Below are 22,558 nucleotides of genomic sequence, written 5' to 3' on the forward strand. Positions count from 1 at the left end.
TCTCTCTCTCTCTCTCTCTCTCTCTCTCTCTCTCTCTCTCTCTCTCTCTCTCTCTCTCTCTCTCTCTCTCTCTCTCTCTCTCTCTCTCTCTCTCTCTCTCTCTCTCTCTCTCTCTCTGTCTCTAACACACACACACGTGCACATGTGTGCTTCTAGAAATCTTGATTTGTAAGAGATGGAAAAATCCTTTAGGTGTTCTCTGATCAAAAATCTATAATGTAGGCATGCCAAAAAAAAAATGGACCTACGTAGGTGTGTTGACAATTACATATGATCTTTGTGCACTAAAACAAGGGGAGACAAAAACTTTCAGAGAATAAAATACAGACATGCCTGATGAAGAAAGAATATGGTACCTGATAAAATTCTAATTTCTGCTTCATTTCCAGTTCTTGAGCTAGCTGGATTTCTGGCAAGGCATCGATATATTCCATTGTCTCCTGGTTGAAGTCTACTAATCTGTAAAGCTCCAGAGGGCAATAAAACAATCCGAGAATCACTAGGACTCAGAAACAGGTCTTCTTGGTTCTTCTGCCAATGTATTGTTGGCATAGGCTCCCCGACAACCTCACATTTTAGTAATACTGTGTCTCCCATGAAGGCTGTGACAGATTCCGTTTGAGAGAGAAATCGCAATGGACCTAGGAAACAAGGAAAAGAATGATAGTTTATATGAAGCACAATTACAATATATATGTACAGAAAATATGATTTTTGGTTAATTATTCAATCTAAATAATAATCAGATTAATACTGTGTGGTCATTGGGAACACAGATGTATTCATTAATGAGAGCAGTCACAAGAAAAAAAAATCTTTCCTACACAGAGAGCAACTCTCTTTGAATTGACATATTTTCTTTAGAGCTCACTTTGAAACATTCAACTCATTATGTCTACATGAGAAAAGGGTTTCTATTCTACCTTGAAAAAAGCCCTATAAATCATGGCATATGTGAAAAAATCTCCGTGAGGGAAGTTGGAGAAAAGTTTTTGCCTTAAAGGGATGAGGGAGAGTTGGATCATATGGCCCTGTGAGGTTCCCTCCATATGAAAATCTAGGCTTCTACAACTTGGCTAGTCATATAACTGAACCATTGGTATAGCAACAAACATGATAAAAGGAACTGGTTTAAATATTCTTCATATCCCAACATGTGACTGGAACTTGTGAAGGCTGCCTCTCACAACTTTCTCTCTCTGTCCCTTTCTGTCTTACTATGATTTTCTCTCTGTCTCTCTCCACGTCTCTATCTCTAGCTCTGTCTCTCTTTTCCCCATTCCACCTCTGTTACTGGTTTTACATTATGTAAATATAGATGCTTCTGCTAACAAGGTTGTAGAAGAGACATTAAAGAGATGCAGCATTTATTCTATAAATCTGAGAAAAAAATGTATTCGATATCCTAAGTTAACCTGCTTTCTACAAGCAAAATTATAATAGGTCTAATACTTGGGGGGGAAATATTGAAAAACCTCAATGCCACCTTCACTCCAACTTTACAGATTGCTCAGCACAACCTAAGACCATCCACACATCCAATTCTCTTCTCTTCATTTAGGTCTCAATTTCAAGTAGGAATCTATATCTCTGCTGGAACTACCACTGGGTGAAAGCCAAAAGAAATCAATTAACAAATGTACTGGCTCATTGTGTAAATTCCAGTTTATAGACTTTCTGTGTATTCCAGTCTAGTCTACTAAAAAATAAGGTCTTGTATAAAATCAGAATTGATTAACATAAATATGAGTTGTAAGTATGCACTTAAAAAGACAGTACTTTTCAAAATGGTAGATGGGAAATCGTGGCATTTAAACATTTATACAAAACTGCCAATTTTCAAAATACTTTTCTGATGGCTTTTGAGGACCTCCCTACCAGTAACATTTTACCACCAAGTCACCCCTACTATAATTGCTCATTTTTCATCCAAATAAAACAGTGAATGGTATGGGTGGCTAGGTGGCACAGTGAATAGAGCACTGGCCCTGGATTCAGGAGGACTTGGGTTTCGATTCTGCTTCAAACACTTAACATAAAAACTAGCTGTGTGACCTTGGGCAAGTCACTTAACCCCAATTGCCCTCCAAAAAGCAAAAAAAAAAAACAATGAATGGCAAAAACCAGATTTTTTTTTGAGTGGAAGTAATGTTTTTCTCCCCAAACTCAGATAACACTTGTATCTTACATGACAAACTAAGGTCTCATTTTAAAATATATTAGTAAACCACTAAGAGACTTCTAGTTCAACAAACATTTATTAAGGGCCTATGGCATTCAAAATATGGTATGAGATAATTTATTGAATATTACTTCATAGTTTCCATTGTCATATTACCATTGAAGTTATCCCTAATATCATAATAGATTTGAATATTTGTATCTTATTGGATTGTACCAAATGCACAGGCATTAGAAAAGACAAAGGAGTTATAGACTAGAAATTTCATTATCTAAGTATTCAAGGAACATGTATTACCAGAAAGTATTTTTCACTTAAATTTAGAGATACTCTTTTTTTTTTTTTAAGGAATCAGGGTAACTTGCTCAAGGTTACACGGCCAGTTATTTTTGTGTGGGTGTCAAGTATCTGAGACCAGAACCAATCCTAGGTCTCCCCATGCTGGGGCCAGCACTCTTACTCACTGTGCCACCTGGCTGCCCCTTAGAGATACTCTTAAGATTTTTTCAGGGAATTCCAAAGGATCTTCATGAGCATCTTCAAAGACTAAGCCATTAAAATGAGAGTGTGGAAGACAATAAATAACTGAATGCTTTAAATACAAATTCAAGGAGAAAGAAAAGAAATTTAGGTTAGAACAAAAGTGACTATTTGAGATAACAAGGGGATGAAAGGGGAAGAATAATAAATCATGATCAGAAGGAGTAATTTCAGTGCTTGACATCTTGGAATTGGAATGGTTAATAGTTATGGTAAAGTATAAGTAATGGCAGCTTTGGTGGAATAAAGTAAAGTCTTTTGGCTTTGAGGAGATTGACAGAATTTTTTTGAGTGTCATCAACATATATATATATATATATATATATATATATATATATATATATATATATTGGCATTGCCAAGTCTGAATGTAGGACTATGGAAGAAAGGGAAGTCTTGGATTTCTCGAAGCCTTTAGATGATGAGGGAAGGAGCAACCTATTCTGGGCAGTGGAAAAAGCCACTTCTAGAGAAAGCCAGGTTTTCATTAGTTACAAAATATGGAAAACATATGACATAAAGAGGTCTAGTATGAAAGACCATATGCTTATATTAAAACAAAAAAGTGATAGTACAAACACGATAAACTCAGAGGAGAAGATGGATTGTGAAAGGGATCACCAGAGGTGAAAAATGAAGAAAATGTGAGAAAAGGTAACTAGTGCAGGGTAGGGAACCTGCAGCCCCTTAATAAAAGGATCTGTGCTTTGAACTTTGCAGTCAGTCAAAGGGCCAAAGTTGAGGACCCAGAGGGCCACATGCATCCTCAAGGTTGCGGGTTCCTCACCCTTGAACTAGGGGAAAGAGTTTTCATCTCAGAAGATGGTAATAATCACCAGGGATGAGTGAGGCAACAGTCAGAAGTTCTCTGTTCAAAAAATGGCAAGGGGAGGGTGGCCATTTGATCAAAGGCTCAATTTCTAGGGCATTGTGGTGACAGAGTATAGATTTATTAAAATAAATAAACAAACAACAAAAATCCTCTATACAGGTGATTGTGTGAGCGTCACTAGCATCATCCTTTAAATATTTTGGAGTTGGATTATAAGCAGCATGAGGAGCATGTGGGAAATCCTGGCCCTATTCCTAGGTCAATAACTAACCAGTGATTGGGCCTCCAATATGAGAATGAACTCAGAGGAAACACCAGATCCTCAGCCACATTCCAAGAAAACAGAGGATGTTGTTAAGATGTTAAGATGCAATTCCCTGCACATGGAATAAGCACTTAGCTCCAGATATCTCGGGTCATATGAATTCAAGATCTCTAGTACATCCAGTTTGCTAAAGCTGAGGATCTTTCATGGTTGATGCTTTAAAATTTAAAAGGGACTTTACAAACTGTAATTTATTTGATTCTTTATTCTAGATTGCCCCTATAAAGTACTATAATTAATTTTTTCCTCATTTGACAGCTGAGGAAATGGCATGTTACAGAGGAGAGGTGTTACGCATAATTATAAGGCTAGTTGTTGATAGATGGAGTCTAGACTCAAACCCAGATACCCTAGTATTTTCAGTACTTAATTGAATATTGAAAATTGATCCAAATGAGAAGTCTCACATGCATGCACTAATCAATGGAAACAATGCTGGAAGAAAGGTTCTACCTCCCATTATGACTTCTTGGAGGTTTGAAAAAAAAGTTGATTTTGATTTACTAGGTTTAGTAAATTTAAAACAATAGCATCATCAACACTATAGTAATGTTAGTTTATAATGATATTTTGCTCTTAAATCTCATCTCCCCGACTTTTCAAGGGCTTAGATGAACTTCTCCTTTTGGCAGAGTATGTAGAATCCTAGTACACATGGAATTAGAAACACCTAGGTGGGAATTGTGCCTCAGACACATTGTAGCCTGGAATCCAGGGTAAATCACTTAACCTTCTTCATCACAGCTTCCCCAGTTATAAAATGAGTATAATACTGTCAATAATAAATTCCTTGCTTTTAGGGAATGTTTCAGTTATTGTATCTGGATTCCTAGCAACTATCAGAATACCTAACATGAATTAGGAACTTGATCAATGTTTATTGACTGATTTATTACCTCATAGGTGAATAAGGATCAAATGAGATAATATATGTAGGGAACTTTTGAAATCTTAAATACTGCATAAATCATTCAACTGTTCTCATTGTCATCATCATCATCATCATCATCATCATCATCATCATCATCATCATCATCATCATCATCAATCTCCCACAGAACCCAACACCATTTTAGGTACTAAGGTGGCACTTAAATGATGATTAAATTAAAGAGCATCAAATATTAGCAGTTAAAACTGAAGTAATATGCTTAGCTAATGAACACTAAAACACATACTTACATGGAGATTGTTACAAGCCTACCCTTGACATTTTGGGGATAGCCCAATCAAATACCAAGAAACGAATGAAAACAAAATTGGGGGTAACAAGTCAAGTTCTATTTGTCCTGGTGATCAGCAAAATACCTGGTGAGATTATGGAGTTCTTTCTTAGAAAATCATGGCCAGAGTTTAAATGCATACTCCATACAAGTGCCACATGCACATCTGTATTCACAGAAATAACTGCATGCTCAAGCCTATATTTTCTGGGTCATTTATGAAAAGGCTATAAAAAGGTTAAGTTAATTTATTTCACTTCCACATTTAGCTTAAGGTAAAGCAATCATATGCCGGATTTATTCAAGAAATGTTTCCATTAAGCCAACCTTTGGTCAATTCTCAAACCCTATTCTTAGAATATGGAAACTTTGGTTCAAATTTTGTAACTGACTAAACAACTGCAGTTATATATTAGTAATGATTATGTAAGCATTAGCCCACAAAGTTTAGATAATATGACACAAAAACAGAACATGCAAAAACTGGTTCTCACTCAAAAAAGTCTTCGATTTACTAACAAGCCTACTATCAATTAAAATAGTAATTTTTAAAAATCAATTGCTTATTTATGCATTTTGCTTTATTAAGTACTTTTCAAAGGCTATTAAATTGTAGACAAAGGAACACAGCTAGGAGGAATAGGAAGCTCTCAAGAATGAAATCCTAAAGACACAAAATGAAACAATTCTACTGAAGAGCAAAAGTTAAAGGTATCTGAGGAGAATTATGTGAATACCCGAGGAATTCCTTGCCCAATTTGGAAGGCATGTACACAAGGCAGAGGCAAAGACAGGGGATACATACCAAAGCATGGCTTGGAGCTCTAAGAATATTGTCAGAAATGCTAAAGCTTGACATATGTTAAGGTTAGTTAAAGATGCTAAGGATAAGATAACAGAGAGGTATATAAAGAAAATGTTTTCCAGAGGAAAAGGAGACAAAAAAAAATTGATAGGACTATTTCTCAGGAAGAATGAAAAAATAGGGGTGGCTAGGAGGCTCAGTGAGTAAAGCGCAGGCCCTGGAGTCAGGAGTAACACAGTTCAGTTCCAGCCTCAGATACTTAACACCCACACACCCACACCCACACCCACACACCCACAAAACAAAACAAAACAAAAAACTAGCCTTGTAACCTTGGGCAAATTACTTAACCCAAATTTCCCTCCAAAAGGAAAAAAAAAAGAATGAAAAAAATAGCAACCTATAACACAGAGATGGCATTTTTTTCCCTTCTCCTTTTTCTTCTAAGAATGATCTTAAACTGGAAAAAGAAAAAAAAAATGTCTAATAGGGTATGGAAATACAGGATATCAGGGATATGCTAAGACTATATTTGCTACTCTGGACGAGATTATGTGACCTGTGCCAAGTGAGAAAAATCCTGGGGTACTTAAAGAACTAGCAGATATGAGTGCTGAGACATTGATTTCCCTTTGAAAGAAATAAAGAAGTATTTCATACCAAAGAGTTACAACGGTGTCCATTTTTAAAAGAATAGTGGGGAGAAGAAATTGAAATGCCAACCAAACAGCATTAGGTATGCCTTACATTAATCATAAAATTCTAAAACATATCCTTTAAAAGCTAGGTAATGACTAGAAAAGAACTTTTCTTATCACAAAGAAGCTTACTCAAGAATATATCAATGCTAGAATATTCTTATTACATTTTTTTCTGACCAGGTTCAGTGATCAGAGGAATGGTCCAAATATAATTTACCTGGCTTCCAGAGAATCATGTGATTCTCTGAAGAGAAAGGTCCATATCCTATTCTTGAGGGTAAGACATGAGAATGTGCGTTAGAGTGCTGCAGGTTTAGGGATTTGGAAATGACAGATTTGCATGATACAAAGAGAAAGTAGACTTAGTAATTCTGTGTATCCAATAGAATGCTCTCCCTGCCCCCCAGGACTTGTTCTTGGCTTTACTCTATTTAACATCTTTAACAATCACTTGGATAAAATTATAAATGGAATGTTTATTGAATTTGTAGAGAATATAAATCAGTGAGTGATAAGAAATGAGTGAGATGAATGAATGAATGAATGAATAATAAGATGTATTAAACACTTTTTCTTCACTTGTCTCTGAAACTTTGTGACCACATTTGGGGTTTTATTGGCAAAGATGCTAAAATGATTTGCCATTTCCTTCTCCAGCTCATTTTAAAGATAAGGAAACTGAGGTAAATGGAATTAAGTGACAGGTTCATACAGCTAGTAGATGTGTGAGGTCAGATTTGAACTCAGGAAGCTGAGTCTTCCTGACTCCATGCCTGGCATTCTATCCACTGTGCCACCTAGATGTCCTATTAAGCACTTACTACTGTGTTATGGGATAGAGATAAATGATAGAGATACAAATACAAAAAAAAACACCAAGATATGGCTAGAATTCAAGGAACTTACATTTTTTTAAGCAATTGGGGTTAAGTAACTTGCTCAAGGTTACACGGCCAGTTACTTTTGTGTGGGTGTTAAGTATCTGACCCCAGAACTGATCCCAGGTCTCCCAACGATGCTGGGGCCGGCACTCTTACTCACTGCTCCCCCTGGCCGCCCCAGGAACTTAAATTCTAATACAAATAACCAAGTAGAGGAGTAGTAGCAAGGAAAGTGTGTGAAATCCAAGGGATAGTAAATGCAGTCAAAGTGAATTTTATTGATGTCTTATCTGGGAATATTAGAGTTGGATTGATTAGCACTTCTACAGCAAGATATTGAAGGGAACAGAGGATATATAATATGGGGGAAAACTATGGGAGAGGAGGGTGAGTTGAGGGATGTCTACATACATAGTGAAAACTCAATTATCAATAATGTAGGAGCCTCGTAAAGGTAGATAACAGTATTATTATTATTATTATTATTATATAGATAAGTATTAGGATAAAAAGGGATGTTAATAGGCTAAAATGTTAAGCCAAAATTAAAATGATGTAATAAAATAGGGACACATTAAAGTCTTATATTTAGGTTCAAAAATGGAATTCACAAGTGTAAGATGGGAGAGGCAAGGCTAAACAAAAATTTGTATGGCAAAAATTGGGGGTGGTAGTGGATTACAAGAACCATATAATTTAATAGTATGATATGACCAAAAAGATGATATCATAAGTTTATTGAAAAGATAGAGAAAGCAGGAAAAGGGAAGTAATAGTTGCATGGTACTCTAATTAGAACATCTCTGGAGTATTGTGTTTCTATCTGGGCACCACATTTTAGGAAACATTGCTAAAATAAATGAGATCCAGAGGAAGACAAGCAAAATAATGAAGATCATACCATATATGAGTTAGGTGAAAAGTCAAGGGTGTTTAAACTGAAGACAGGGTGAGTTTAGGAGGATATAACAGATATCTTCAATTATCTGAAGAGGTAGCTAGTGGAATACAGATTCATCTTTTCTTTTCTTTTCTTCTTTTTTTTTCTATAGAGGGAAGAATTAGAAGCCATGGCTTAAAGTTACAGAGGAAGATTTAGGTTTGACATAAAGAAAAAGGCTAAAATCCCTCCTTATTCTGACTCAGTCTTAGCTTTCTAGACATATTTTACATTAATTTGCTTAACTCACTCAATAATGTTGTCAAATTGAACTAATTGTTGTTCTCCAAATTCCACAAGTAATTTCCCAATTCCATGATTTTCCTTTATACTTGTTCCCCTCCAAGGCTGGAAGCAGCTGTCTCCTCTCTTGTCTCTTATAGGCCTTCATTTGCTTCATAGTTCAATAGAGGTACTAAATATTTTGAGAGAATTTTCTTAATCTAATAATTTTTTATTTTTTTATCTCTGTGTATTCATTTTAATTCCAGGTCAATATAAGTTCCTGGATAATAAAGAATGTTTCATTTTATTTTCTACATCCCTTCTTTGCCACAGGGTCTTGCACATAGTAGGTACTTAATGGTTTTTTAGTGAATTAGTGCCATTTGAAAGTCCAAATCAATGGAGGTAGGTGGTTCCTCCTCATTAGAGGTGGTTCAGGAAAGGATACATGAGCACTTGTTTGGTTATGTTGTAAATGGGGTGGGGTTGGGAGTTTTGATTATGAACAGATTTGGGACCACTAATTAAGGATAAGGATTAAGGTGCAATGTGGTACTTGCCAAGGTATAGTTGTAAATTTCCAATGCCCAAAGATTTCTCTAGATGCCTTGGATTGATGTGATTGGTCCCTGTCCATGTGTGTCCCATTTTGGGGATTCCAAAAATACTAGTAACTGAGTAAGGGTACAGTCGATGAGAAATGGAGAAAGGACATTCTTTCAACTATTGCTAAGAATATTTAAAAAGTTGCATGTATATGGAATCAGCTGGTAAATTTCTTTGGCAAACCACATCCTTTTTCATATATTTCTTTCAACCTGCCTTAGTCTGTTAATTTTAGGATGTCTAAGCTTTTAATTTGAACTTATTTCCCACTGTTTGCACATACTGGCATACAGAGTGGGAATATATTCTTGTCTCTTCATCATCCTAGGAACTGCCCTGCTCACTGCAGTGGCTCTTTCTGAGGAAAAGAAGCATTTTGATAAGAGGAAAGCTACTCAAACTTTTTCAGTCACAGGAGACCAAAAAAACTACATTGTTTCATATATTTACATTATGTTCCATTATGACTTTAAAATGATTATATATCTGCAAAGTATAACCCACTGAAAATTCTCTCATCACATCCCTGGGTGATCTACCTATCCTTTGGAAGTATAGGGGCAAGCAGGCAGAGTTTGTACCACATATTCCTCAAGGACTACATGAATTTTCACAGAATGAATTGGATTTATCCAAGAGGATTACTGTCACTAGGGTAGTGGGAACATAAATAACAGAATCAACATTTTTTTTTTCACTTGGACTTCTTTCTTTATGAAGGCAAAAAATGACGCAAAAATCACCATGGCAATGAATGAAGAGCTGTTAAAGTGACAGCCACATCAAAATAAGTAGTTCTCAGATTGAGAAAAGCAAGAACAGTAATCATCACAACTACCTCTCTACAATACTCCCACCCACACACACACCTGTATATACACACTACAACTGGAATATTTTCCATCAGATTCTATGGATTCAAGGGAGAAAAAAAAAATTACCTGTCTTGGAGGTGTACAAATGATTATTTTAACTAAAAGCTATCTCTCTCATCTTAAGGAAACACTGGGAATTAGGCATTTCATACTCTAGGCTTATTCCAAGGTTTTCTTTCTCCATGGCAGTTGCTCTCACACTTATACTCCCTTCCTGTGTGGGCCTACCCTGGTCTTTAAAATTCTAATCTGAAAATGGCTAACTCCTGTGTTTTGCTTTCTAGTCTGGTTGGCAGACTATCAGGATCCCCATCTCTCTTCACAGAAGGTCTAATTATTAAGCAATTAAACTTCATTTAATAAAAAAGAGCTTATCATTGGGGGGACAGGCCTTGGGGTTGGAAACATGCCTTACATTTAAATATTCAGCAATTTGCTCACATTCAGCACTACTGCCAGAGGACAGTGACTTTAAATGCTTTGTTTGCTTCAAATTAAAGCCTGTAGGGTAATTCACCTCAAAGTAAGACCTTGTTTGCATCTTTCTAATTCACATGGTAGCCAAAGAGAAGGAAAAGCGGTAATCAAAAGAAGCAATTCCATGATTCTTCCTTCTCTCAGCAATTTAAAAGAGGAACAATTGAGGTGGACAATGAACTGTCAGAAATTCTTCCCAAATTTCTTTTCTGAACTCTCTATATTATGCTTTCCTCTCTACCCTCTTAAAGTCATAGCTTCACTTTTTATAGTTGTGCGTGTGTGTGTTTGTGTATGGGGAGAGAATATTTCTTTTTAAATTATTATCATACTCTTGACCCAAAGAGTCATGACATGAGCATCAATGATTGTTGAAAGATTAGTTGTTTATAAAAGAAGGCCTGGAATTAGGAAGACCTGGATTCAAATCTAACCTTGGAAGGTAATTAGTTGTGTGGATTTATCCTGCTTACTTAACTTTTATGAGCTTCAGTTTTATCATTTGTAAAACAGAAAGGATAATCCTAACATAGGTTTATTGGAAGGATCAAATTAAATGTTAAATTTAATTTTAGTTAAAAATACTTTGAAAATCTTAGGGAGTAGAAACAGGACTTCTACTTGGCTCTGACTCTCACAACCTCCAATTCATGTAAAACGGGACTCTGAACAAACTTTGGAGCTGCAGAACTCACAAAATGACACAGAGAAGCTAACCTCCCCCTGGCAGACTGGCACGAATGGGCCAGCGCAGCGCTCTGGCAGCCGAGCCCAGCCCCACACCTGAGGTTTTAGCGCCAGGGTGGGCCTGATCAACCACCAGCTGGAGGGACTTCAGATCACCAGCAGCTGTGGCAGTTTCCAGAATTATCAACACATAGATTCTAAGAACAAAGTGAGAGATCAGTGCAGTGTGGACTTTGGGATCCAGTAGTTGGTAGTGCATGGCCTCTTCCCCCGAGGCAAGAAGCTGCTGAGGCACCAGAGTCATGCAGCTGACCCCATATGGCAGCTTCAGCTCCTGGCCTGCAGAGTGTAGGAGGACAAATGAACCAGTATGAGGGGTAATCCCTCTTGCTTTAACCTACTTGGATCTGGATTGTGGTCTAGGGTGGAGTTCCTGGGGTATGAGACCAGCTTGCCAGAGCCTGTGGAGGGTTCAGAGAGGGTGCCCAATTAATACCTTAGGCAGCTGAGAAAACCCCAGCATTTGGGATGAAGCTCCCCTTTCTGGTGGCAGAATCCTACTGTGGCATAAAGCCCAGGGGTCAAGTGACTGAGTGGCGACGTGAGCAGGAAAAGGAAGCAAAATAAACAGAGTACTCCAACTTTACAATCCTATTTTGGCAACAAAAAGGATCAAAGCATGGAACAGGAGGAAGACAGTGAAGTCAGAACTCCTGCACCAAAAGCTTCAAAGAAAAATATGAACTGGTTACAGGCCATAGAGGACCTTAAGAAGCACATAAGAGAAGAGGAGGAAAAATTGGGAAGAGAAATGGGAACGAAGCAAGAAAATTGTGAAATGAGAGTCAGTAGCCTGCCTGAGCAAAATAACAGCTTAAAAAATAGACTAACTCAAATGGCAAAAGATGCTCTAAAAGGCAATGAGGAGAAGAATACCTTAAAAAGCTGAATTTGCCAGATGGAAAAAGAATCTCAAAAGCTCACTGAAGAGAATCATTCGTTCAGAATTAGATTTGAGAAAATGGAAGCTAGTGACTTTATGAGAAATCAAGATGCTGTTAAACAGATCCAAACAAATGAAAGAATAGAAGGCAATGTGAAACATCTCATTGGAAAAACCACTGACCTGGAAAATAGATCCAGGAGAGATCATTTAAAAATGATTGGACTACTTGAAAGCCTTGATCAAAGAAAGAACCCAGAAGTCATCCTCCAAGAAATTCTCAAGGAAAACTGCACTGATGTTTTAGAACCAGGGGGCAAAATAGAGGTTGACAGTATTCACCGATCACCTCCTAGATAAGATCCCCAAAAGAAAACTTCTATGAATATTATGGGCAGTTTCTGGAGTTCCCAGATCAAGGAGAGGATACTACAAGAAGTCAGGAAGAAACAATTTGAATATTGTTAAAAAACAATCAGGTCAACCCAGGATCTGGCAGCTTCTACACTGAGGGATCGAAGGGCTTAGAATATGATATTCTGGAGGTCAAAGAGCTGGGGATTAAAACCAAGAATCACCTACCCAGCAAAACTGAGTATCATGTTTCAGGGGAAAATATGGTCATTCAGTGTAATAGAGGACTTTCAAGTATTCTTGATGAAAAAAACAGAGTTGAATTGAAAATTTGACATTCATATACAAGAAGCAAGAGAAGCATGAGAAGGTAAACAGGGAAAAGAAATCAAAAGGAACTTATCAAAGTGCAACTATTTACATTCCTACATGGAAAAACAATAATTGTAACTGATGAAACATTTCTCACTATGAAAATAGTTGAAGGAAATAGAAATATATAAATGTATGTATGTATGCATATATATGTATATACAGGAGGGCATATGGGCATATGAATACATATGTGAATGTGTGTATATATGTTTACAGGTATACATGGATAGAGGACACAAGACCCATTTAATAGGAAGGGATGATACTTAAAAGGTGAAATTAAGCAGTGAGAGAGGAATATAAGAAGAGGAGATGGGGAGACAGAATGGGCTAAACTATCTCATGTAGAAGAGGCAAGGGAAAATGGTCACAATGGAGGGGAAGAACAGAAAGGCAAAAAGGCAAAATCTTATTCTCATTCAATTTGGCTCAGGGAGGGAATGCCATATACACTAAATAGGGTATATCACCCTACAGGAGAATAGGGGGAAGGGGATGAGAGGGGCAATGATTGAAGGGAGGGCAGGCTGGGGGGGGGGGGGAGTTGGAAGCACTGACTTTTGAAAAGGGACAGGATCAAAGTAGAGAATAGAACAAGTGGGAGGTGGGATAGGAGTGAGGGAAATATAGTCAGTCTTTTACAATGTATCTACTATGGTAATGTCTTGCATAGCTACACATGTTCAACCTATACTGAATTCCTTATCTTCCCAGTAAGGATGGGTGACAGGGGAGGAAGGGAATGAATATCAAATTTCAAGTTTTAAAATCAAATGTTTAAAAATTTATGAATACTATTATTTATATTATTTTACATGCAATTGGGCAATAAGACATACAGGCACTGGGGCACAGAGATCCACCATGCCTTACTTGAAAAATCGAAAGGTGTCTGGGAGAAGATATGGGAGAGAGCAGATAGGAGGAGACGATAGCCTGTGGGACGGCTATTTTCAGTCAGTGGGTAGGGGAACAATGGGGGAAATATTTGTAACTCAAAATCTGGCGGAAATGAATAATGTAAAACAAGTTAATAAAGCATTTGGAAAAAAAAAATCTTACCATGTCTCTCTCTCTCTGTCTCTGTCTCTCTCTCTGTCTCTCTTTTTCCCTCTCTGTCTCTCTGTCTCTCTCTCTCTGTCTGTCTGTCTGTCTCTCTCTCTCTCTGTCTCTCTCTCTCTCTCTGTCTCTCTCTCTGTCTGTCTTCTCTCTCTTTCTTTCTCTCTCTTTCTCTCTCTCTCTCTTTTTCTCACCCTCCTTCCCTCTTTTCCTCCCTCCATCCCTCCACAAATTTGATAGTTTTAAAGCTAGATAAACAGCATAATATAGTTAATATATCAAAAACAGGCCTTTGATTTCATTGCTATATGAAATTCTCAGTGAGGTAGCTTCTTCCATCAAGGCAGATTAGCATGTAGAGATTTGTCTGGAGCATTGAAAGTCTAAGTGACTTCCCCGAACTCACATAGCTAGTATTGTCAGAGGTAACATTTAAACTCAGGTGTTCCTGACTATCAGGACAGTTCTTTATTTCCTATAAGTTGCTCAAATGCAGTATCTAAATATTAATAAATGTCTACATGTATAAATATCAGTTCAACCATAACGTCAGATTCAATAGAAGAAAATGAAGACTTACAGGCTCTTTAACAATAAAGTGTTTTCTACACATATATTAAATTCATTCATGATCCCTTAAAAAATAGAAGAAAATAAGACTGTTTCATGAATCTTTGTTAAATAAACAAGTGAGGCAAAAAACGGGAGATATATATTTGCTAAAGATATTCACCACTGTGATAGCGGAGCATCAAAGCAGAATCTAGGAATAAAATGATATTCCTGTGAAGCAAAAGTAACTTTTTTTGTGCATGGCCACAGTATGGCAGCTTACTGACTCTATGACATGACTGAGAGTCAAGGGTACACTTACCTTGCTAATCTGGGTGACTGACAGGATGGTGGTGCCTCTCGTTAATAGGGATGTTCAGAAGAGGGGTGGGTTTGGTGGGGAAAGACATGACTTCTAATTTGGCTATACTGAGTTTGAAATTATCACAGGACATTTATTTAGGAATGACCAATAGAGAGTTCACAATGTGTGAGTGAAGTTCAGGAGATAGACTAGGGCATTTTGTGTTCTTATTTTTCTTATAAGGTTTTTTTCCCCATTATCCTAGATTTAGTGGAGAGGGGAAAAGTTTGAGGAAGGGATAGGAATATTCCTCCAAAAAATGGAGTATTAAATTTTATTTTTTCTTTTCATTTTATTTTAATGAAATGTATAAATTAAATAAGAATGTTCAGAAGTAAGGACAAATAAGTGGGAACGTTTTGAAAATATTGTGTAATTGTTGTATATGTCTTTAAAAAGCAAGCTGTATGATCTAGATGTTCTGGGTTTCATATACAGTCATATTTTTGTATTCTGTATTACACACAGAATTATTCTTTCAGTACTTAATTTCAGAATACAAAATAACATTATAAAAATAAAAAAAAACAAAGGCACTTAAGTGGGATATGGAGATTTATGTGTAAGGAATGGCAAGTAGGCCTGTATGGATGGACCATAAAGTTTTTGGAGAAGGTGCAAGACGTAAGAAGATTGGATAGATCAGAAGGAGGCAAATTGTAAAGAATTATAAATGACCAAAAAGAAGTTTATATTTGGTATTAGAAGTAATGGAGAGCTAATGAAATTTATTGAGATTGTGAGAGTGTAACAAGGTCATACTTATGCTTTAATAAAATAACTTTGGTAGTTGGCTGGAGTATGTATTGAAGTGAGTTGAGAAATAAGTCAGAGAGACCATTTAGAAGACCTTTGCTATAATCCAAGAAAAAGATAATACCCTGAACTAAAGTGACAGCTATGTGAAAGAGAGAGAATAGGACATATGGAAAAATACATCGTTCAGCTAGAAATGACAAGATTTGGCAGTTCACTGACTATATGGCATGACTGAGAGTCAAGGTTACACTTACCTTGCTAATCTGGGTGACTGACAGGATGGTGGTGCCTCTCATTAATAGGGATCTTCAGAAGAGGGGTGGGTTTGGTGGGGGAAAATATGACTTCTAATTTGGCTATACTGAGTTTGAAATTATCACAGGACATTTATTTAGTAATGACCAATAGAGAGTTCACAATGTGTGAGTGAAGTTCAGGAGATAGACTAGGGCTAGCTATGTAGAACTGAACATCATCAGTATAAGTATGATTGAAAAGTAGTTTTAATTGAATTGAATTGTGTTCACATTACAATTGAACTTAAGATGCAATCTAATTTGTGATCTTATTTCTTAAGTCTATGTTATTACTTGTCCTATTCATTTGGTTCAATGTGGCCACAGGGAAATCATCACTGACCTATGAGTATAGACCAATGTCCTAATAAGTATCATCACTTCCTCTCCTCTAACTCTAGAATTCTAACAAAATGAGGTTATGATTTTGACCCAGTTAGAGATGTATCCATGGAGTGAATTGTAGAGATAAGATCTTAAAAAGTCACTAAGCATCAGGGAAAATCTTAACAGTAAGTGTGAAATTTCTCACTAAGACAATTCAATCTTTAGCACAAACTAGAACCTATCTAGCAACATCCATGATGAAAACTAGTCTCAGGAACAGTTCATCTTTTCAAATTACCTCAAGCTAAGATAACTAAAAGTCAGTCTATGTAGTAAGGACTAATTGGAATCTAGCTCATTTGTCTTGTTTTCTCTCTCCTTCATTGACCTTCAAGTCTTAGTAAGTTCAATGTTTTCCCAGACACTTATACACATCTTATACAATTATACAAGTCTTGGTACCTTTATGGACCTCTCTCCCTAATTCTTTTCTTTATAAACATAATTTTCTAATCTTTCTTGAGTGCCTATTACATGAAGGCAACTGTACAATACCCACCCCCCAAAGCATCAACTTTTGGCTCAATGTATGAATTCTACCAATATTAGGAAAAGTTTAGATAATTTCAGGAAACATTTTTTTCTGATTATCAATTGAAATATATCCTCTTCCCTTTGAAATATCACATATACAATTTCTGGCTTGATGAATGAAATCAATGATTATGAGGGGTTTTGGACACTTCTATCCTAAAACCATTTTCTCTTTTCTTACTACATAAACTTCACAAACAGATCCCCTTAAGAATCCTATCAGTATACATAGCAGAGTGAGAGCAGGGAATTGCTTGAACTTTCCCCCAAACCCCTCCAAATGCCTGCAGAGCTACAGAACCCATAAAGTGACAGAGTGAAGTAAATTCCCTGTCCAAGACAACCTGGAAGGAGGACAAGAAGGGTCTATTGCACCGAGCTGGGAGCAGAGTGCAGTATGGCATGGGCCACGCCAGAACAGACAGGGGCTGGAGCAGGACTCAGGGGACTGAATCACTGCAGCTGTGGCAGTTTCCAGGTTTCTCTTTTTTAAAAAAATATTTTTAGCCAATTTCATTTTTATTTTTAATTAAAATTTATGTTTATTTTTAGTTTACATCATTCATTTCCACAAGATTTTGAGTTACAAATTTCCTCCCTGTATTTCCCCTACCCACCACCCCAAAACAGCAATCCCATTATATACCCCTTCCCCCAATCTGCTCTCTCTTATATATTCCACCTACCCCCTCCAACTTACTGGTAGGGCAAGATGGATCTCCATACCCCAATGGCTGTATATCTTATTTCCCAGTTGCATGTAAAAAAATAATAATATTTTTAAACCTTTGATTTTGAAACTTTGAATTCCAGATTCTTTCCCTTTCTACCTGGTCACCCACCCTTACTGGAAAGATAAGCAATTTAATATAGGTTGTACATATGTAGTTACACAAAACATTTCCATAGTGGATATATTGTGAAAGTCTGACTACATTTCTCTCCATCCTATCCTGTCCCCCCATTTGTTCTAATTTCTACTTTGACCCTGTCCTTTTTCAAAAGTGTGTGCTTTTAACTACCCTCCCCCTCAACCTGCCCTCCCCTCCGTCATCCCCCCTCTCTTCCCTTTCCTCCCTACTCTCCTGTAGGGTAAGATACCCAATTTAGTGTGTATGTCATTCCCTCCCTAAATCAAATTCAATAAGAGTTAGGTTGACCCATCCCCTTTTGTCTTCCTGTTCTTCCCCTCCATTGTAACAGTTATCCCTTGTCTCTTCTATAAAAGAAATTTACCCCATTCTGTCTCTCCCCATCTCCTCTCATTATATTCCTCTCTCATCTCTCAACTTCTAGCACACTTCCTGTCCACCCTTTGTGCTGCCTTCAGCTGGAGATTTGTTTCTTCCTGTCACTTTGTGGGATTTACAACTCTAAAATTTGTTTAAAGTCATATTTTATAGGTATTTGAGCTGGTTATGGGGGGAGATCGTGGAGTTTCCTTGCTTTTGTGCCTCCATCTTGGCTCTGCCCCTTCCCACCCCCCAGTTTTTCAACTTTCCAATTCCAAAGACAGTATAGAAGGTCAGTGGCAAAGCACTTTGGGACCAGGGTGAAAGGGGAGCACAGTCCAGCTAGGGTCCAGCCCCAGCCCCAGCATATCAAAGGTGGCAGTGGCAGTGGCAGCAGTAGCAGCAGGGGCTCTTTGCAGAGCTCTGGGCCCACAGACAGTGGGAGATACAGTGGCTGACACAAAACCCCAGAAGCCTGAGGCAGTACACTCACCCCCACTCCACCCTCAGTGGAAGCAGAGTTCTGTCTTTCCAGGGAATAAGAAAGTCAAGTAATTGACTAGGAAGATGAGTAAACACCATTTAAAAGTCAGAATAATTTGGTGACAAAGAAGATCAAAACATACAACCAGAAGAAGACAACAAAGTCAAGGCACCTGCAATAAAAGCCGCCAAGAAAAATATAAATTAGTTGCAGGCCATGGAAGATCTCAAAAATAATTTTGAAAATCAAGTAAGATAAATAGAGGAAAAATTGGGAAGAGAATCGAGAATGATGCAAGAAAATCATGAAAAAAGAGTCAAAAGTGTGCTGAAGAAGACCCCCCCAAAATACTGAAGCAAATAACACCTTAAAAAATAGATTAACTCAAATGAGAAAGAGTACCAAAAAGTCAATGAAGAGATGAATGCCTTAAAAAGTAGAACTGAACAAATGGAAAAGGATGTCCAAAAGGTCACTGAAGAAAATAATTCCTTCAGAATTAGAATGGAGCAAATGGAAGCCAATGACTTTATGAGATATCAAAAAAATTATAAAAAAGAACCAAAAGAATGAAAAAAATAGAAGGCAAAATGAAATATGTGATTGGAAAAATCAGACCTGCAAAACAGATCTAAGAGAGATAATTTAAAAATTATTGGATTACCTGAAAGTCAAGATCAAAAAAAGAGCCAGGACAACATCTTTCAAGAAATTATCAAGGAAAACTGTCCTGTTTTTCTAGAACCAGAGGACAAAACAGAAATTGAAAGAATCCACTGATCTCTTCTTTTTTGTTTTTTATTTTTGCTTTTTGGAGGGGTGAAGGAAGGGAAATCGGGGTTAAGTGACTTGCCCAAGGTCTCATGCCTAGTAAGTGTTTTGTCTGAGGCTGGATTTGAACTCAGGTCCTCCTGACTCCAGGGTTGGTAGCACAAAAAAATTTATGTGCAAAATAAGAGAAGTTGTGCTTAGGAAAATAAAGTGATGAGACAGATGCTGAGGAGAGTGCTACAACTGCATCACCTAGCTGGCCCAACACCGCTTCCTTTTGAAACAGATCTAACAAGGAAAAGGCCTAGAAATGTCATAGTCACATTCCAGAGATCCCAGGTCAAGTAGAAAATACTGCAAGCATCCAGAAAGAAACAATTTGAGTATTGTAACAAAACTGAGTATAATACTTCAAGGGGAAAATGGGCATTCAATGAAATAGAGGACTTTCAAGCATTTATGGTAGAAAGACCAGAGCTGAATAAAACATTTAAATTTTAAATACAAGATTCAAGAGAAGCATGAAAAGGTAAACAGGAAAAAGAAATCATAAGGGACTTATTAAAGTTGAACTATTTTCATTCCTACATGGAAAGATGATACTTGTAATTCATGACACCCTTCTCAGTTTTAGGATAGTTGTATAATACATACACACAGACACATATACATATATACACACACATATATATGTATATATATATATATACACATGTGTATATGTGGGTGTGTGAGGGTGTGTAACTATTGAGGAGGAATTTATTGGGAGAATGAGAAAGGGAGAAATAGAATGTGGCAATATCTCATATAAAAGGTTTCACAATAGAGAGGAAGAGGGGGGAGGTGAGAGGGAATGAGTGAACTTACTCTCAGTGGATTTGGCTTAAGGAGGGAATAACATACACACTCAATTTGGTATCTTAACCTGCAGGAAAGTTAGGGGCAAGGGGATAGGGGAGGGTGAATGATAGTAGGGAGGGCAGATTGGGGGTGCGGGTAATCAGAAGCAAACACTTTTGAAAAGGGACAGGGTGAAAGGAGAAAATAGAATAAGTGGGGGGTGGGATAAGATGGAGGGAAATATACTTAGTCTTTTACCACATGACCATTATGGAAGTGCTTTGCATACCCACACATGTATAATCTATTTTGAATTACTTGCCTTCTCAATGAGGGTGGGTGGGGAGGGAAGAAGGGAGAAAATGTGTAACTCAAAGTTTTAAAAACAAATGTTAAAAATTGTTTTTACATGCAACTGGGAAATAAAATACACAGGCAACGGGGTATAGAAATATGTCTTGCCTTATAAGAAAGTACTAGGGAAATGATAAGGGGGGTATAATAGAAGGCAGGGCAGATTGGGGGAAGGGATAATCAGAATTCATGTCATCTCAGGGTGGGGGGAGAGATGGGGAGAAAATATGGAACTCAAAATCTTTTGGAAATGAATGTTGAAACCTACAAAATAAATTAAAAAAAAACAATTAGCAAAAAATAACAATAAAAAAGAGTCCCATCAGATTACTGCAAACATCAATACAATTTGACCACCTGGGGGATGAATTTACTTCTATTTTTCTAATTCTAACTAGAGAACCTGGATAAGTGTTGCTATATAGTCACTATCACCTTTCAACTTTACATATTGTACCCAAAATTAATGAAAAAGTCATGGAAGTTTGTATTTCTGCTAAATAGTGTAAAGAAAGGACCTTGTAGCAAGAATCCTACATTATATAAATTTTCTCATTTGTAATCATATTCTTCTTTGGAGGAAATATATAAGATAAGGCATTATAACAATTTGAGTGGGTAGAACTGTTCTGACATGGACGACTTGTGGCAAACCCTTATGAATGTGGAGGGATTGCAGTTGCTAAAGGCTCTTCAGTGTTGGTGGGTAGAACGATTTGTGGTACAAAAAACTCATGTGCAAAATAAGAGAAGTTGTGCCTAGGAAAATAAAGTGATGAGATTCTCAGGAGAATGCTACAAACAAACAAGCAAAACAAAACACGATGTCATTAGAATCTCATATGACAGCTAAGGCTTATCTGCAGGGGAATTGAAGAATAGTAACATTTTCATTGAATGTACAAAGGTCATAGATTCAGTTATAAAGTTGAAAGTGCTTCCCAACTGATTATCCTGTTCTATTTGTAGGATGAAAGTGCCTCCTACCTAACTGCTTTATTAATATATGTAATTGCTTTTTTGTTGTTTATGTTATTTATAAATACAAGAATCAAGTATTAAGTAGACAATGGGTCTTAGAAAAATAGCAATCCTTTCATTGTGCAATATTTTTATTATTGATATTATTCACATTATGCTTGTTTGACTTAGCTTTCCTATCGATAGAAATTATTTCTCCTGCCAAGGAAACTTTAGTAAGCTTGATGAAGAACTTTTGAATTGGGACCAATGAAGAGAAATCCTTCAAAGTAACAAGAATTCATTGTAATAAAGCAGCCCAGAGTAGAAGGGTAAGCTCAAGGCCTTTATTTTAGTAAATCACTAGAAAAAGGTAATGTTTACAATGGTAATAATTTCCAGTAAGCCAATCAAATGAACTTATATCTTTTTCATTCACCCTTTTTTAGTGGTTGTGGTGTGTATGTGTGTGTGTGTGTGTGAGTGTGTGTTTAAAAACCCATTTGGTGAAATGAAATGTAAGAAAACCCAGTGGAAATAATAATTTAGATTAAAAGCTTCTGGTAAATCTATATAATTTAGATTTTGATTTAGAATTACCTACTGGGAGAAAATTGAAGCTAATGAAATACATTTCTAAGTACTGTAGAGTAAAAATGGAAAACCAAAGAGGGAATTTACTTCAATGGCAGATTTGTGTGACTGAATGATCTTCTCTATCGAGGGATTTAAAAACCTAAATATTTATTAAAGTCACCTAATTTTCAGGGGTTTGACCAGAGCAATAAAATGTAACTCGTGCATCCCTTAAGCAAAAGAGGGAAAGGATTAATCCCAAGAAATTGCCTCAGGTATTAGGAGGAGGTAAAAATCTAATGTGAGGGAGAAAATTCGTTGGTCAAAGAGTTTTTAGTGAAAAATAAACAAATAGATGAATCCATAGGTAACTAAGAGACAGGCTACCCCTCTCTATGTTTATTTCCAAAGGAAGAAAG

The 22,558-nt window shown here is 36.8% G+C and overlaps 1 protein-coding gene across 1 annotated transcript in view; it reads right to left on the reverse strand.

Moving 5' to 3' along the window:
* The window catches only part of DCC (DCC netrin 1 receptor), a 1,052,419-nt gene that overhangs the window by 820,949 nt on the left and 208,912 nt on the right, over positions 1-22,558 (reverse strand). Inside the window, exon 4 of the mRNA XM_069102085.1 lies at positions 357-641. Within this exon, the coding sequence (XP_068958186.1) occupies positions 357-641 (285 nt within the window). The remainder of the gene's footprint in view (positions 1-356; positions 642-22,558) is intronic.

The sequence above is a fragment of the Petaurus breviceps genome, unplaced genomic scaffold, assembly GCF_028583685.1.
Source record: "Petaurus breviceps papuanus isolate PSGF00001 unplaced genomic scaffold, PetGlider_PUasm1.0 128, whole genome shotgun sequence".
Taxonomy (NCBI): Eukaryota; Metazoa; Chordata; class Mammalia; order Diprotodontia; family Petauridae; genus Petaurus; species Petaurus breviceps.